The sequence below is a fragment of the Rhinopithecus roxellana genome, chromosome 6, assembly GCF_007565055.1.
Source record: "Rhinopithecus roxellana isolate Shanxi Qingling chromosome 6, ASM756505v1, whole genome shotgun sequence".
NCBI classification, from domain to species: Eukaryota; Metazoa; Chordata; class Mammalia; order Primates; family Cercopithecidae; genus Rhinopithecus; species Rhinopithecus roxellana.
In genome coordinates, this window is record NC_044554.1 from 83301660 (window position 1) to 83320487 (window position 18828).

Genomic DNA, 18828 nt, shown 5'->3' on the forward strand with positions numbered 1-18828 from the left:
GGAAGCCCTGGGCAGTGGCCCTGAAACCCCTGGCTGGGAACTTGATGGCTTTGCCTCCTGGCTTCAGCCCCAAGCCCCAGGACAGTCCCCAATCTTTTGGGCAGGTGCTGTGATGGGAGGGTTCCCACTGAGGCTCCACTCAGAACCCCTGGCTATGCCAGCTTTAGCTAGCTTGCTTGGCTGTCAGATGCTGCCTAGACGTCAGCCTGAGAGTGCAGACTGCTTCCCCAGCCCCTTTCTGAACAATCTTCTCCTCCTTCTTTGCAATGAAAATCCCGCATGGCCAAACTCCAAACTGCTTGCTGTGCACAGCAGATTCCTTTCACGGATGCTAGCACCAGGTGGGAGCAAACACCTGTGAGCTGAGCTGTGCTGAATGCAGGGCAGGTGGTACCTGAGTGCCGAGTCAGGGTAGGGGGACAGGAACACCCGGGCCTCAGAAGAGTTCCGGCCACCACTGGAGACCCTCAGCATCACAAGGAACTGATCATAGCTGTCACTGAGCCATTGTGCCTCAAAGGAAACAGTGGGAGCAGCGGCGTCCAGTTGGTGTGCAGTGGAGGAGTCGAAGCAGGGATGTGCTGGGGAGCTGGCCGTGGTGCATTCCCAGTGATACCTGTTGGAGAAGTCATCGGAGTGGCTGAGGGGAGCATCAGGCAGAGCCAGGGACTACTCTGTGTCACTGCATGGGTTTTCTCCGGGTGAAGGGGGGACCACAGGGAACAGGTGTTGGGAAAGAGATATTGCTTCCCACATTTTCTCCTGTAAGTGAGGTGGGAGGTAGCAAAAGTGCAGCAGCACCACTATCTGGGGTGGGCTCAGGCCACCCCTCCCGACTCACTGAGGCCTGACTCCAGACAGCCTTGTTTCCGGCCGCCCCAGGCTTCCTACCCCTTCTCTGCGCACAGCAACCTCCTCTGCTCACATCACTGCCACTTCCCAAGTCACACAGCTGTGCTGCCCTCAAGTATTTCCCAAACACTGCACCCTACCCTCATGACAGCTCCATGTGACAGACAAGAATGCCATGTGAGCCCAATTTTAGGATGAAAATGCATTTGGGAGGCCTCAGAGTGTTTCCCTGTAGCACAGCTAGTGAGGGATCTGTGAGACGGACTTCAGGCATCTCTCCTCCCAGTCTTACAGTCTTTCTGCAATATAACAATTGCCACACCCAACGAGATAAATGTGGCTGCTCTGTCCGGGTCAAGCAAGAAGATGTCACCCCCAACCTTGAGCCAGTCTTACTCTAGCAGGGATGCACACTCAACCACGCAGTTCCAGCAGGGAGGAAACGCTGCCATGGAAATGTTCGTGGCTAGGAAGGCCTGGCTTCATCCCGCAGCCATAAGCCCTTTTTAGAGGTGTCACTTAAATGTGAACTGATACTGATCTTTTAAAGAGCATTTCCCTGTCTGGTGTGCAGGCACCTCATTCTAGACCTTTCTGTTTCCAGAGCCTGCATAAAGAGGCACTGTGATGGCTCAGGAACTACCCCACTCAGCAGGAACACTGCCTCCAGCTCACAGGCTGTGCAGAGCAACTGCCCCTGGGACTTAGCTGGAATATTCTATATTCCCAGGGAACAAATTCACTATTTCAGCAGCCACACATGGAGCTCTCATTTTGGGGCACTGTGCTGGTGCTAGGGCATGGGGATGTGAAGATGAGTAAGACATAGTCTCTGTCTCCTTAGGGTGGGTGCAGGGAAGTTGGCAGATGGCTGAGGGCTTTCCCCAGAGCATGTGCATGAATCGAATCGTTGAGTCCAAGCAGCCTTTTGCCTCCTCTCAACTCAAGAAACACCAAATCCCACACCTACAATACAGCAAATATGTGTGATCACAGGGGTTTGGAAAACAACACAACTCATCTATTGCTTTATAAATAAATATTCCCTGACTAGCTACGACGTTCCAGGCATGGGGGATATGTCAGATAAGAGCCCTGCCCTCCAGAGCAGTGACCACAGTAAGTGAGCAAAGGCTCGATGTCAGGGGTGACTACTGTGAAGAAAGGTGCCATCAAACCAGGGCAGGATCTGTCATTTTGGGGTCTCAGCGGGGGCCCCACTGGGAAGGTGATATTTGAGCAATGAGTGAAAGGAAGGGGGTGATGGCAGACGTTTGGTGAACTGAGTGATGAGCTTCAGAGGGAATCCTTGCTGTAAAGAGCTGGGAGAGATGCAAGCTGGGTAAGTCCAAGGAGGGGCAGGAAGACCAAACGGGCTGCTCAGCGAGCTGTGGAGGCAGGAAGGGACAGCTGAAGCTGCAGTGGGTTGGGAGAGATCACTTCAGCCTCATTGGCAGTGTGAGGACGTTGGCTTTTACTCTTGAGTAAAAGGGGGTCCTGGAGGGTCGAACTGTGAAGTAAAGTCTTCTGACTGTTTTAAAAGAATCTGTCTCCAAAAGGAGGGAGGGTGGGAGGCAGGGTGAGGGATGAGAAATTACCTATTGGGTGCAATGTACAGCATTCAGGGAATGGTTACATTAAAAGTCCAGGCTTTAACACCACCAATATATCCATGGAACAAAACTACACTCATATCCCCTAAATCAGAAAGAATAAAAGCCAATTAATACTAGCAAAAGAACCCATCCCTGCCGTGGAGACAGGGTTGCAGGGGAGGATGGAGGTGTGGAAACTGGCCAGGAAATCTTACAGAGATAAGCCCAAGACCCTGGCAGCTCAAACCAGAATGAATGGGGGTAGGGGAGGTGGTGTGGAACTGATGTTTAAGGGAGGGCCAAAAAAAGAAAAAGTAAAAGTAAAAGATGCTGCCAAAGATTTTGGCCTGTGGCCGAGTGTGATGGCTCATGCCTGTAATCCCAGCACTTTGGGAGGCCAAGGTGGGCAGATCACTTCAGGTCAGGAGTTTAAAACTAGCCTGGCCAACATGGTGAAACCCATCTCTACTAAAAAAAACAAAAATTAGCCAGGCATGGTGACGTGCATCTGTAGTCCCAGCTACTCAGGAGGCTGAGACAGGAGAATCACTTGAATCCGGGAGGCGGAGTTTCCAGTGAGCTGAGATTGAGCCACTGCACTCCAGTCTGGGAGACAGAGTGAGACCCTATCTCAAAAAAAAAAAAAAAAAAAAAAAAAGAAAGAAGATTTTGGCCTGAGCAACGGGAAAAGGTCCTTCCATGGGTGCAGAAGGCAGGTACGTGGCTGAGATGTCTCGAGGCTGTCCAGAGGGGGCGCTGTAGGGAGGCCAGGACTCATAGCCCAGAGTCAGGGGAGTGGTCTAAACAGAGAATCCCTGTTTGAGGCTGTTGCACATGGATCATGGATGGATCCACATCAGGACCCTAGCTGAGGCCATAGGTGGGAAGGGGTGTGGATGGAGAAGAGGAACAAGGCCTGGGGCAGCCTCCTGCAACAAGAGACCCATCCACCTGGAGATGAGCAACCTGTGGAAACCAAGCCTTCCACACACCATGGCATCTCACCAACCAAAAATCTAATAATGGTGACACTCAAACCTCACGTTCCAAAACAGATCATTCTTTAAACACCACCTTAAAAAGCGACGCACATTTTACTTCCACTCTTTTCCTCAATTCCTTTATATTTTGATCCTAAATAAAGCAGTTAAACTTACGAAAGTGAATGCACTTAAAATTTAAAACTATTAATAGCCTCCAACGTCCCCGAGCCTGCATTTGCAGAATGCGCGGTCTGAGTAGCTGCACAGCTGTGTGTGTGGGTGGTGCTCACCTGAGAGTTGCCCCAGGGTTGTCAGGATCGAAGGACTCAGTCCCTCTGAGGACAATGGGGGATGAGGTGGTCCTGGAGAAGAACAGGTGTGTGCCCTCGGAGATCACACTGACAGGGGCCTGGGCTCGCACCTCCAGGCCCACACAGTAGTTGCTATACACCACACTGCCTTCAATCTGAACCTGCAGGGGCAAGGAAGGACAGGGGATGTCATGCAGGGACAAGGCAGGGACTCGCTGGAGAAACACATTCATCTGAAAATTAGAAAGGAAACTCAATGCATCCCCGGCTCCAACTAAAAGTCATGCTAGTCAAAATAACCACTCTACTGTGTGACATGAGAACTGTGACTGGAGTCCTCAAGAGCACGAACATCCTCCTATCCAAGCTTGTGTTAATGTACAAAGCTGGGCATTTCCTAGCTTGTGAACACAATAGAGACTTTCCACGTGTGTGCATTTTATAGTTTTTAAACCTCCTCCTTCCACAGTGAATTGTTCAGGCTCCCGGCTTTTGTGCAACTTCCTTCACCTATCTTAGAGCTGCTTCTTTCTAACCCCCAAACATATCATGGACTTTAGGAAGTGTAAATGAAATTTAAGACAAATACTTTTAAACCGAGGAATAGCGGAACATGTTATAAATAAAGCATTCACATTGTTCTTTTACAAGTTTGATGCAGCCAGGCGTGGTGGCTCATGCTTGTAATCCCAGCACTTTGGGAGGCTGAGGTGGGTGGATTGCTTGCACTCAGGAGTTTCAGACCAGCCTGGGCAACATGGTGAAACCTCATAACTACTAAAAATACAAAAATTAGCCGAGCGTGGTGGCGTGCACCTGTAATCCCAGCTACACTGGGAGGCAGAGGCACGAGAATCTCTTGAACCCAGGAAAGAGCGGGAGGTTGCAGTGAGCTGAGATCACACCACTATACGCCAGACTGGGCAACAAAGTGAGACGCTGTCAAAAAAAAAAAATTTTTTTTTATGCAATCTGAAAAAATATAGTCTAATGCTTGCTGTTCTTTCACTGGGCCTCAGCCTTGATGACTCTAGATTTTCTTCAGATGCACACAGCTTCCTGCTGATCAGTCTCCTGAGTAGGACCAAAGACAATGAAACAGCTGTAGGATCAGAACTTCCATTTCCGCCTTCAACCTCTGCTTGTTCAGCCTCTCCAGCTCCAAGGAGCTGCTGAGAATGTTCCAAGTATATACAAAGGCTGGAGGAGGCACCAAGTGGCAAGCTGCTTGGGGAAGATGCAGGGATGGTCAGGAGCAAAGGAAACCTGAGGCTCTGACTGTGTGAGGTCAGAGACAACAGAAGTTACCTTATCTGTCAGAAGGTCTCCAAGACTTAGAGAAAGACACGGATCCCCTGTAAAGACACTGAAGACCACAGAGCTGGCTCCCGGCTCACAGCCAAATCTCCCTTGGCGCTCCGATTACCTGGCCTGTCCCACAGGCTGGACACATCTTCTGTGGCTTGTTGGGCTTAATTTAAAAATGACGTAGTTTATAAATTTAGAAAGCAGAGTTTTATTTTTTAAGAAAGGGATAGTAATCTGTAAGCAGGAAGTGCAGTCTCTGGCTAAAAAATTGAAAGTAAGTATTTTGAGGAGGGAGGTAGGGAGAGAGGGGTAAGATAGGAATTTAAGTTGAATGGGTTATCCCATATTCACAGGATATAGGAGTTATGGATATCTATGGAAGAGGATTGTGTTTTTGTGTAATAAGTAAATGTATATATGTGTTTTATGTTTATTTTTGGGTGGAGACAATATTGGAATGTATTATAATTAGGTTGTTTACGTTACAAGGTAAAGTACGGACATGAAGGCACTTAAATGCGTAGTCTCTATAAAACTGGGCAGAATTAGTTTATGGTTGGTGTTTTTCATTAGGAAAAAGTTATAGAAATTAGTTTTTTGTTTAATTAAAATTATAGTTATGGCTTGAGGAATGGGGGGTTTAGTTAGTTGATGTTTGGTGGTTGTAGAGTTGTAATTGTTTTAATATTGCTTATTTTAAGGCTAGTGTTTGTTTAGTTGATAGAGAAAAAGGGAGAAAAATCCTGTGACAATGAGAACATAGTTTATTTTTTAATTGTAGGAATGCATGATTTCACTCTTGCCTGGCATCACCTTAGGTCTTGTTTATAATTTGGTATCTTATTGTCATAAAGAGTATGTCCTGGCCAGCCGTGATGGCTCACGCCTATAATCCCAGCACTTTGGGAGGCTGAGGCAGGCAAATTGCTTGAGCCAGGAGTTGGAGAGCAGCCTTTGCAACAGCGTGAAACCCCGTCTCTACAAAAAATTAGCCAGGCGTGGTGGCATGCGCATGTAGTCCCAGCTACTCAGGAGGCTGAGGCAGAAGGATCACTTGAGCCCAGGAGGGAGAGGTTGCAGTGAGCTGAGATTGCAGCCATTGCACTCCAGCCTGGGCAACAGAGTGAGACCCTGTCTCAAAAAAAAAAAAAAAAAAAAAAAAAAAGGAGTCTGTTCTGTCAGTCTTATCATCTCTATTTGAACATTAATGCTGGTTAGTTGTGTCTAAACTGTGAAAGGGAGGGGGTGTAATGAGGCATACCTGACCTTGAGTCCCATTATGGCTAGGAACTCTATTTGTTAAAGGTTTTTCTGGGTCCCCTTGGCCAAGAGGGGATTTGTTTAGTTGGTTGGGGGGTCTTAGGATTTTATTTTTAGTTTACAGGTTCTATCTACCTCACCTACTAGGTTGTTCACGAAAGTGTGCACATATCTTATTTATTTCCAAATCCCTCTCCCAGTACACAGCCAGGTACAAATAGTGTTGTTTTCATTAGGAAAATGAAGAGCAGACTCACCCTCCTTCACTCGTTCAGTATTACAGATTTTCCTTTGCATTTCCCCTTGGCTTCTTACAATTAACCACCCATCAGGTCAGAGGCTCCCCACCACCCCGAGGTCCCCCGACACTGACCCAACTCTGCTCTCTATTCCCTGGCTGCCCCCTGCTTCAGCCTCTAGTGACTTCTCACCTTCACTGACACTCTCCCAACATCCCATCCTCCAGTCTGTTTCCTACTTGTTCCCAATCAACATTTCCAAAGAAGAGTATACAGCCTGCTGGGAAAGCTCTGGATTTTCCTACAACCTGCATCTGAAGTAATGCTATGCTAAGCCTGGTCTGCAGCCTGCTGTCACTTGGTCCATCGTTACCTGCCTATTTCACAATGAGATAAATACAGACACTGAGAGGAAGCTTCTGGCAACTCCAGCGTTTGCCATCGCTGTGACATCCCAGCACAGATTGGGAGGATTTGCTTGCTCAGGCAAGGTCAGGGCAGTTTGGGTGCCAAGCTCTGTGGCCAGCCACACAAGGCACCCGTGGAACTGTGCTCAGTAGGACTGCGTGCCCCACAGCTTAAAAGAACAAAGCTCCTTCGCTGCAGATATCCTGATGGTCCCTGATCTGGTCCCCGCAGCCTGGCCTGCCCACTGCATCAGTTGATCCCAGACTCTCCCACCAGGGTCTGCTCACTATCCCTGGTCTTCTTCTAGCCTTTGCCAAGCTGTTGCCCCTCCCAATCCCTTTCTATGTCTGTGAACAGATTCTCTTTTCAGGACCCTCTTTCTTGAAGCCTACTTTTTAAAAAATGACCTCTCCCTCTTTTAACTTGCATATTTTCACCATTTTTTCCAGCCAAAATGCACCAAGCACATGCTGAGAATCAAAGTGCCAGGCAGTCACTGTGAATGCCTCTTGGATGCCCTGCCCTCTGACTGTCATCCCCTTTCCTTTCTGGGTGATTGGCCCCTAAATGGAAGGCCACGTATTCTCCTTACATCCCAGCACCAGCACAGGGCTTATTCAAATTAGGTACACAGGAAGGTTTTATTATACACATTGGAAGGAGTTTTTCATCAATTGCTTTGCCAGCATTTGAACATCATTTGTTCTCTTTGGGGGAATTACACATTTCTCTTAAAATCCTATCCAGATTTTATTTTTTTAAAACAACCTCCCTTTTCCTGGATAGAACAGGTGTTGAATTACAAATGCTGAGCTCTTGCTCCAGGGCGACGGGAAGCAAGGGTTTCACTGGGCCGGTAGAGCCCTAAGTCAGCGAGCTGACCTTGGCAAGGACAGTGTAGTTCCCATACTCCAGGGCGTGGCTCGGGAGGATGAGGGTCTGTCTGAGAGTGTCGACAGCAGCAGGGAGGGAGACAGGGAGCCCTTCAGAGTCCATCAAGTTCCAGGTGTAAGACAGACCATGGGAAATATCACAGAAGACTGCAGCTTCAAACGTCACCCCCAGCCTCACAGGCTGAGACCTCCATATCTAAGTATCAAGAAAAGATGTCTCATTAAACGTCCATCACATTTAATGTACTGGTAACTTACTAGAAACTTAGTCTTAACTGCAGATCTCCAATTATTTGTTTGCATAATCACAAAATGGTATTCTTAGGGCTGGGCTTTAGATGACACCAGAATAAATACTACATCTATTTTATAGACAAAAATAAAAGGTAAAAAAAAAACCCAACTAAAATAATAAGTAAATATTTATATACTCATGAGAAAAAACTTCCTATGCATAAAACTAGTGGAAAAATAGCAAAGATATCTGATATTTGATTACATAAAAAATTTAAGCTTCCAAATGTCAAAAATATAAATGTTATTATGCTCCTGGGTTTTGGTACCTATGTATATACATGTGTATATATATACGTTTTTAAATCAATCAATATAATAACAAAATCTTTTGCAGTATACACAACAGATGTTTGCTTTCCCTACATTTTTCTTCACTGAAATATTCTTAAGACATTCTCAGAAATCATGACATTTAACCCTTAAATACTAAATATAATCTCTAAAAACTAAGGGAATTTTCCTACATAAACACAATACTATCTCACCTTAAAAATTAACAATCATTTCTTAATATAATCTAAACTTAGTTTATAATCAAATTTCCCTTGTCTCCAAAACATACCTTTGTGCAATTGTTTGATTTGAGATGCACAAAAGTTCCTTTGTAAAAAAAAAAAAAAAAAAAAAGGAGAGAGGAGAAAAAAGTTTTCTTATCAACAAGAACTATGAGGTTTCCTAAACTATAGTTTGGTCAGGAAAATAAGAATAAATGCTTAATTCTTTCCCTTAATTACCACCATTCGGAGTAAGAAGTTGGAGCAGTAGTTACTTTCACAGGTGACCAATATGTTACTTGTGTCTGCCAGCTTGGTGGGACAGGAGAAGGCTTCTCTTTCTCTTTCAGCATAATTATTTTTAAAATATTAGCATTGGCCGGGCGCGGTGGCTCAAGCCTGTAATCCCAGCACTTTGGGAGGCCGAGACGGGCGGATCACAAGGTCAGGAGATCGAGACCATCCTGGCTAACACGGTGAAACCCCGTCTCTACTAAAAAATACAAAAAAATTAGCCGGGCAAGGTGGCGGGCGCCTGTAGTCCCAGCTACTCGGGAGGCTGAGGCAGGAGAATGGCGTGAACCCGGGAGGCGGAAGCTTGCAGTGAGCTGAGATCCGGCCACAGCACTCCAGCCTGGGCGGCACAGCGAGACTCCGTCTCAAAATAAATAAATAAATAAAATAAAATAAAATAAAATAAAATATTAGCATTATTCATTCAATTGTAGACGTTATCTTTTAGATGCTCCAAGTAGCCCATCTGGGACCTAGGGCACTCTCCTTGGCCTGGCTCTGGCAACCTTCTGATATGACCCTACTGGTCTTTGAAAGTGATGGGTTTGTTGCACTATTCTTTCTACTTTTCTTTACGCTTTAAAATTTCCATAACAAAGAATTTTCAATGTAAATAGTAGCTGATACAGATATAAAAAGCATATTTGCTCACTTTAATACGCGAATGAGGACAAGGTTATGGGGGAAAATATTACTGTCTACACATTCACACCCCTTATCCTTCCCAGTTGTCTTTCTGAAACTCCTCCACACCACCTACTTTGGGCTGGATCCAGATTTCACCTCAAGCATGGAGGAGCAAGCCAGGCTAGGGGGCCTCAGGATGGAGTCTCTGCCTGGCCAGGGCGCCTCCACCCTGGGGCAGACGCTGAGTTCAGGGTCTCCCCCTGGAGGGCTTTTTTTTTTCTGAGGGTTCCATAAAAATTGGAAAGGGAAGGCCGGACGCGGTGACTCATGCCTGTTATCCCTGCACTTTGGGAGGCCGAGGCGGGTGGATCACGAGGTCAAGAGATGGAGATCGAGACCGTCCTGACTAACATGGTGAAACCCTGTCTCTACTAAAAATACAAAAAATTAGCTGGGCGTGGTGGCGGGTGCTGTAGTTGAGGCTGCGGCAGGAGAACGGCGTGAACACAGGAGGCGGAGCTTGCAGTGAGCCGAGATCGCACTACTGCACTCCAGCCTGGGAGACAGAGTGAGACTCCATCTCAACAACAACAACAACAACAACAACAACAACAAAAATTCGGAAAGGGAAAAACCTGGAGGCAGCTGAGAAATGGGATTTTAAGAAATCTTGGTGCTCATTACAAATGAAAGTTTACAGGCTACCCTCTTTGGGTCCCCTCCCATTGTAAGGGAGCTCTGTTTTCACTCTATTAAATCTTGCAACTGCACTCTCCTCTGGTCCGTGTTTGTTCTGGCTTGAGCTGAGTTTTCACTCACAGTCCATCACTGCAGTTTCCTGCCACCATGCGGTTTGCCGCCCTTGCAGATCTGCTGCTGACTTCCATCCCTCCAGATCTGGCAGGGTGTGGGCTGTGCTCCTGATCCATCGAGGCGCCCATTGCCTCTCCTGATTGGGCTAGAAGCTTGCCATTGTTCCTGCATGGCTAAGTGCCCGAGTTCGTGCTAATCGAGCTGAACACTAGTCACTGGGTTCCACAGTTCTCTTCTGTGACCCACGGCTTCTAATAGAGCTATAACACTCACCGCATGGCCCAAGATTCCATTCCTTGGAATCTGTGAGGCCAAGAACCACCAGGTCAGAGAACACATGGCTTGCCACCATCTTGGAAGCGGGCCGCTGCCATCTTGGAAGTGGCCCCGTCACCATCTTGTGACCTCTGGGAGCAGGGATCCCTGGTAACATTTGGCGACCAGGAAGGAACCTCCAAAGCGGTAATATTGGACCACTTTCACTTGCTATTCTGCCCTATCCTTCCTTAGAATTGGAGGAAAATACCGGGCACCTATCAGCCAGTTAAAAACGATTAGCGCGGCTGCTGGACTTAAGACTCAGGTGTGAGGCTGCCTGGGGAAGGGCTTTCTGACAACCCCCAACCCTTCTGGGTTGGGAGCCTTCATCTGCCTAGAACCAACTTTCGCTTTCAATTTTCCTGGGGAAGCTGAGGGCGGACTAGAGGCAGAAAGCTGTCATCCCAAACTCCCGGCATTAGCTGGTTGAGATCATGGCGCAGCCAGAAGTCTCTATTCAACAGTCGCCCATGCGTGCTCCCCTACCTTTCCTTCTCACTCATACCTCCTGGGTCCCGACCATGACTTTCTTGAAAGTGTAGCCCCAAAATTCTCCCTACCTCTGAATCTACTTCCTCTGATCCCTGCCTCCTAGGTACTAATGGTTCAGACTTTCATTTCCTCTAGCAAGTTGTATCTCCAAAGGGATCTAAGGAAGCTCTACTGCTGCATCCTTAGGCATCTAGGCTATAAACCCAGGGAGTCTCGTCCCTGGTGCCCCTCCCGATTTAGGTATACAGCTCTCGACATGAGCAGTTATGTGGGACCCGTTCCCCACCACCCCTGCCAGGGCCCCAAGTTTGTAATGGTTAAGAGAAGGAGAGAGAGAGAGAGACAGAGAGGAGAGAGAGAGAGAGACAGGACAGAGAGAGAGAGGAGAAAGAGGGAGTCGAAGAGAGAAATAAAGAGAAAGAAATAGTAAAAAATAGTGTTCCCTATTCCTTTAAAAGCAAGGGTAAATTTAGAACCTGTAATTGATAATTGAAGGTCTTCTCCCGTGACCCTGTAACACTCCAATACTACCTTGTTGTCAGTGTAAACAAGGGCGTAGCCTGAAAACACTGAGACCACTGACAACCTGTAGTCTTCCTATCAAAAATCCTTAACCCAGTAACCCACGGATGGGCCAAATGTATTCAGTCGGTAGCGGCAACTGCTTTGCTAAAAGTAGAAAAATAACCTTTAGAGGAAACCTCATTGTGAGCACACCTCACTAGTTCAGAATTATTCTAAGTCAAAAAAAGCAAAAAGTAGCTTACTAACTCAAAAATCTTAAAGTATGGGGCTAGTCTGTTAGAAAAAAGTAATTTAACACTCACCACTGATAATTCCCTTAACCCAGCAGATTTCCTTACAGGGGATTTAAATTTTAATTACCATACAAAGGTCAGACCAGACCTAGCAGGAACTCCCTTCAGGACAGGAGGATAGACGGTTCCTCCCAGGTGATGAGAAAAAACCACAATGGGTATTCAGTAATTGATAGGAGACTCTTGTGGAAGCAGAGTTAGAAAAATTGCCTAATAATTGGTCTCTTAAAACTTGGGAGCTGTTTGCACTCAGCAAAGCCTTAAAGTACCTACAGAATCAAAAAAACTATCTCAATCCTGCCTCAAAAGGTTACCTACACCCTCTCTGAAATGAACTTGCATGAGAACTATTTATGGGAATGCATCTTGATGGGGCAGCTAGGTTGTTATGAGATACTCAGGAACCCAGCCCAGCTCTAGGATTCACCCCTGAGCACAGAGGCAATGTTGGGCACGCTGGTAAAGGACCATTAGGATCCAGCAGCCCAGACCCCTTTCTTTGTGGTCAAGAGAGGCGGGAAAAGGGGTGCAGGACTGCTACATCCGTGAGCGTAACTAATCTGATAAGCAGAGGTCCATGGGTGGTTACCTACCCTGGAAAGGAATAAGCATTAGGACCATAGAGGACGCTCTATGACTAATGCTCATTGGAAAATAACTAGGGGTTCTGGCATCCCTGTGTTCTTTTTTCAGATGGGAAATGTTCCCCCCAAGGCAAAAATGCCCCAAGATGTATTCTGGAGAAGTGGGACCAATTTAACCCTCAGATGCTAAGAAAGAAATGACTTATATTCTTCTGCAGTACCACCTGGCCACCATATCCTCTTCAAGGGGGAGAAACCCGGCCTCCTGAGGGGAGGATAAATTATAACACCATCTTACAGCTAGACCTCTTTTGTAGAAAAGGAGGCAAATGGAGTGAAGTGCCATATGTACAAACTTCCTTTTCATTAAGCGACAACTCGCAATTATGTAAAAAGTGTGATTTATGCCCTACGGAAAGCCGTCAGAGTCTACCTCCCTAACCCAGCATCCCCCCAACTCCTTCCCCAAATAATAAGGACCCTACTTCAACCCAAACGGTCCAAAAGGAGATAGACAAAGGGGTAAACAATGAACCAAAGAGTGCCAATATTCCCCGATTATGCCCCCTCCAAGCAGTGGGAGGAGGAAAATTTGGCCCAGCCAGAGAGCATGTACCTTTTTCTCTCTCAGACTTGAAGCAAATTAAAAACAGACCTAGGCAAATTCTCAGATAACCCTGATGGCTATATTGATGTTTTACAAAGGTTAGGACAATCCTTTGATCTGACATGGAGAGATATAATGTTACTGCTAAATCAGACACTATCCCCAAATGAGAGAAGTGCTACCATAACTGCAGCCCGAGAGTTTGGCGATCTCTGGTATCTAAGTCAGGTCAATGATACGATAACAGAGGAAAGAACAATTCCCCACAGGCCAGCAGGCAGTTCCCAGTGTAGGCCCTCACTGGGACACAGAATCAGGACATGGAGATTGGTGCCGCAGACATTTGCTAACTTGTGTGCTAGAAGGACTAAGGAAAACTAGGAATAAGTCTATGAATTATTCAATGATATCCACTGTAACACAGGGAAAGGAAGAAAATCCTACTGCCTTTCTGGAGAGACTAAGGGAGGCATTGAGGAAGCATACCTCCCTGTCACCTGACTCTACTGAAGGTCAACTAATCTTAAAGGATAATTTATCACTCAGTAAGCTGCAGACATTAGAAAAAAAACTTTAAAAGTCTGCCTTAGGCCCGGAGCAAAACTTAGAAACCCTATTAAACTTGGCAACCTTGGTTTTTTGTAATAGAGAGCAGGAGGAGCAGGTGGAATGGGACAAACGGGATAAAAAAAGGCCACTGCTTTAGTCATGGCCCTCAGGCAAGCAGACTTTGGAGGCTCTGGAAAAGGGAAAAGCTGGGCAAATAGAATGCCTAATAGGGCTTGCTCCCAGTGCGGTCTACAAGGACACTTTAAAATGATTGTCCAAATAGAAATAAGCCGCCCCCTGGTCCATGTCCCTTATGTCAAGGGAATCACTGGAAGGCCCACTGCCCCAGGGGACGAAGGTCCTCTGAGTCAGAAGCCACTAACCAGATGATCCAGCAGCAGGATTGAGGATGCCCAAGGCAATGCCAGCCTATGCCATCACCCTCACAGAGCCCCGGGTATGCTTGACTATTGAGGGCCAGGAAGTTAACTGTCTCCTGAACACTGGCACGGCCTTCTCAGTCTTACTCTCCTGTCCCAGACAACTGTCCTCCAGATCTGTCGCTATCGGAGGGGTCCTAGGACAGCCAGTCACTAGATACTTCTCCCAGACACTGAGCTGTGACTGGGGAACTAATTTACTCTTTTCACATGCTTTTCTAATTATGCCTGAAAGCCCCACTCCTTTGTTAGGGAGAGACATTCTAGCAAAAGCAGAGGCCATTATACACCTGAACATAGGAGAAGGAACACCCGTTTGTTGTCCCCTGCTTGAGGATCCTGAAGTCTGGGCAACAGAAGGACAATACGGATGAGCAAAGAATGCCTGTCCTGTTCAAGTTAAACTAAAGGATTCCACCTCCTTTTCCTACCAAAGGCGGTACCCTCTTAGACCCGAGGCCCAACAAGGAATCCAAAAGATTGTTAAGGACCTAAAAGCCCAAGGCCTAGTAAAACCATGCAATAGTCCCTTCAATACTCCAGTTTTAAGAGTACAGAAACGCAACGGACAGTGGAGGTTAGTGCAAGATCTTGGGATTATCAATGAGGCCGTTGTCCCTCTATATCTAGCTGTATCCAACCCTTATACTCTGCTTTCCCAAATACCAGAGGAAGCAGAGTGGTTTACAGTCTTGAACCTTAAGGATGTCTTTTTCTGCATCCGTGTACATCTTGACTCCCAATTCTTGTTTGCTTTGAAGATCCTTTGAACCTAACGTCTCAACTCACCTGGACTGTTTTACCCCAAGGGTTCAGGGATAGCCCCCATCTGTTTGGCTAGGCATTAGCCAAGACTTGAGCCAGTTCTCATACCTGGACACTCTTGTCCTTCGGTACGTGGATGATTTACTTCTAGCCGCCCATTCAGAAACCTTGTGCCGTCAAGCCACCCAAGTGCTCTTAAATTTCCTCATCACCTGTGGCTACAAGGTTTCCAAACCAAAGGCTCAGCTCTGCTCACAGCAGGTTAAATACTTAGGGCTAAAATTATCCAAAGGCACCAGGGCCCTCAGTGAGGAACATATCCAGCCTATACTGGCTTATCCTCATCCCAAAACCCTAAAGCAACTAAGAGGGTTCCTTGGCGTAACAGGTTTCTGCTGAATATGGATTCCCATGTACGCAGAAATAGCCAGACCATTATATACACTAATTAAGGAAACTCAGAAAGCCAATACCCATTTAGTAAGATGGAAGCAGAAGTGGCTTTCCAAGCCCTAAAGATGGCCCTAACCCAAGCCCCAGTGTTAAACTTGCCAACGGGGCAAGACTTTTCTTTATATGTCACAGAAAAAGACAAGAATAGCTCTAGGAGTCCTTACACAGGTCCGAGGGATGAGCTTGCAACCCATGGCATACCTGAGTAAGGAAACTGATGTAGTGGCAAAGGGTTGGCCTCATTGTTTATGGGTAGTGGCAGCAGTAGCAGTCTTAGTATCTGAAGCAGTTAAAATAATACAGGGAAGACATCTTACTGTGTGGAATCTCATGATGTGAACAGCATACTCAATGCTAAAGGAGACTTGTGGCTGTCAGACAACCACGAGGAAAGTAACTAAAATCATAAATCCCCATGGCCCTCCCTTGTCATATTTTTTTCTTTACTGTTCTCTTACCCCCTTTCACTCTCACTGCACCCCCTCCATGCCACTGTACAACCAGTAGCTCCCCTTACCAAGAGTTTTTATGGAGAATGCGGCTTCTTGGAAATATTGATGCCCCATTGTATAGGAGTTTAAGGGAAACCCCACCTTCACCACCCACACCCATATGCCCCGCAACTGCTATAACTCTGCCACTCTTTGCATGCATGCAAATACTCATTATTGGACAGGGAAAATGATTAATCCTAGTTGTTCTGGAGGACTTGGAGCCACTGTCTGTTGGACTTACTTCACCCATACCAGTATGTCTGATGGGGGTGGAGTTCAAGATCAGGCAAGAGAAAAACACATAAAGGAAGTAATCTCTCAACTAACCCTGGTACATAGTACCCCTAGATCCTACAAAGGACTAGATCTCTCAAAACTACATGAAACCCTCTGTACCCATACTCGCCTAGTAAGCCTATTTAATACCACCCTCACTGGGCTCCATGAGGTCTAGGCCCAAAACCTTACTAACTGTTGGATGTGCCTCCCCCTGCACTTTAGGCCATACATTTCAATCCCTGTACCTGAACAATGGAACAACTTCAGCACAGAAATAAACACCACCTCTGTTTTAGTAGGACCTCTTGTTTCCAATCTGGAAATAACTCATACCTCAAACCTCACCTGCATAAAATTTAGCGATACTATAGACACAACCAACTCCCAATGCATCAGGTGGGTAACAACTCCCACACAAATAGTCAGCCTACCCTCAGGAATATTTTTTTTCTGTGGTACCTCAGCCTATCATTGTTTGAATGGCTCTTCAGAATATATGTGCTTCCTCTCGTTCTTAGTGCCCCCTATGACCATTTACACTGAACAAGATTTATACAAATATGTCATAACCAAGCCCTGCAACAAAAAAATACCCATTCTTCCTTTTGTTATCAGAGCAGGAGTGCTAGGCGGACTAGGTACTGGCATTGGCGGTATCACAACCTCTACTCAGTTCTACTACAAACTCTGTCAAGAACTAAATGGTAACATGGAACGGGTCGCCAACTCCCTGGTCACCTTGCAAGATCAACTTAACTCCCTAGCAGCAGTAGGCCTTCAAAATCAAAGAGCTTTAGACTTGCTAACTGCTGAAAGAGGGGGAACCTGTTTATTTTTAGGGGAAGAATGCTGTTATTCTGTTAATCAATCTGGAATCGTCACCAAGAAAGTTAAAGAAATTTGAGATTGAATACAACGTACAGCAGAGGAGCTTCAAAACACTGGACGCTGGGGCCTCCTCAGCCAATGGATGCCCTAGATTCTCCCATTAGGACCTCTTGCAGCTGTAATATTGTTACTCCTCTTTGGACCCTGTATCTTTAACCTCCTTGTTAAGTTTGCCTCTTCCAGAATTGAAGCTGTAAAGCTATCAATTGTTCTTCAAATGGAGCCCCAGATGCAGTCCATGACTAAGATCTACTGTGGATCCCTGGACCAGCCTGCTAGCCCATGCTCCAATGTTAATGACATTGAAGGCACCCCTCCCAAGGAAATCTCAACTGAACAACCCCTACTATGCCCCAGTTCAGCAGGAAGGAGTTAGAGCGGTCGTCGGCCAGCCTCCCCAACAGCACTTGGGTTTTCCTGTTGAGAGGGGTAACAGAGAGACAGGACTAGCTGGATATCCTAGGCTGACTAAGAATCCCTAAGCCTAGCTGGGAAGGTGACTGCAACCACCTTTAAACATGGGGCTTGCAACTTAGCTCACACCTGACCAATCAGGTAGTAAAGAGAGTTCACTAAAGGTAAAGAAATAGCCAATCATCTATTGCCTGAGAGCACAGTGAGAGGGACAGTGATTGGGATATAAACCCAGGCATTTGAGCTGGCAAGGGTACCTTCTTTGGGTCCCCTCCCTTTGTATGGGAGCTCTGTTTTCACTCTACTAAATCTTGCAACAGCAAAAAAAAAAAATGTTTACTTTTGACATTATTTAAGTGACTTTAGTTATCATTAAAATTACTTTTCAATTACTTTTTATTGTTTCTATTCTGAATATGATATCACTCTAAGATCTGTCACAAAACTGTCCAGACTTATATGGGTTATAGCAAATTTTAATACTAGGGTGCCAATTTTTAACTCATTCATAATAATAAACATTAAAATATATGAACGCCTAGTGAGAGTGAGAGTTGGTCCCTCAGTGCCAACACATGTGAGCTGCTACAAGAACATCTCTAGGCTTGTCAAGATTCCGGGAAAGGCATTGTGTCCTTCAATTCTATAACTTGTAGTAATTCCTGTGAAAAGGCCATACACTTGCAGAACACTGTACAGACAGTGTCATTGCCAAGTTATTTGTAGTGATAGAAAACTGGAAGCTTAGCCAGGCGCAGTGGCTCACTGCACATTGGGAGGCAGGCCAAGGCGGGCAGATTGCCTGAGGTCAGAAGTTCAAGACCAGCCTGACCAACATGGTAAAACCCTGTCTCTACTAAAAATACAAAATTAGCCAGCTATGGTGGGGGGCACCTGTAATCCCAGCTACTTGAGAGGTTGAGGCAGGAGAATCGCTTGAACCCAGGAGGTGGAGGTTGCAGTGAGCTGAGATCATGCCATTGCACTCCAGCCTAGGCAACAAGAGCAAAACTCCATCTCAAATAATAATAATAATAGTAATAATAATAAGAAGAAGAAGAAGAAGAAAGAAAACTGGAAACAACAAATTGTCCAACCAGAGGACATTATAAAATGATGTATAATTCATATACATAAGATTTAACATTAGGACACCATTAAAATCATGTAATCGAAAGGCTGCTTAATAACAAAAGAAAATGCTCACACTGCAACCCAGGTTTGTGACAAACACACATAACCACATATTAAAAGCCTTAGAAAAATACTGAAAATAAACACAGCAGACAAAAGTGGCTATTGCCTACTGCCTGGATTTCAGATGATTTCATTTTTTTTCCCTTATACTTTTGG

At 46.0% G+C, this 18828-nt stretch overlaps 1 protein-coding gene across 1 annotated transcript in view; it reads right to left on the bottom strand.

The window, feature by feature from the left end:
• PKD1L1 (polycystin 1 like 1, transient receptor potential channel interacting) overlaps positions 1–18828 on the bottom strand; it is a 183727-nt gene that overhangs the window by 119465 nt on the left and 45434 nt on the right. Inside the window, 3 exon segments of the mRNA XM_010374410.2 lie at positions 395–616; positions 3721–3902; positions 7839–8045. Coding sequence (XP_010372712.2) covers positions 395–616; positions 3721–3902; positions 7839–8045 — 611 coding nt within the window.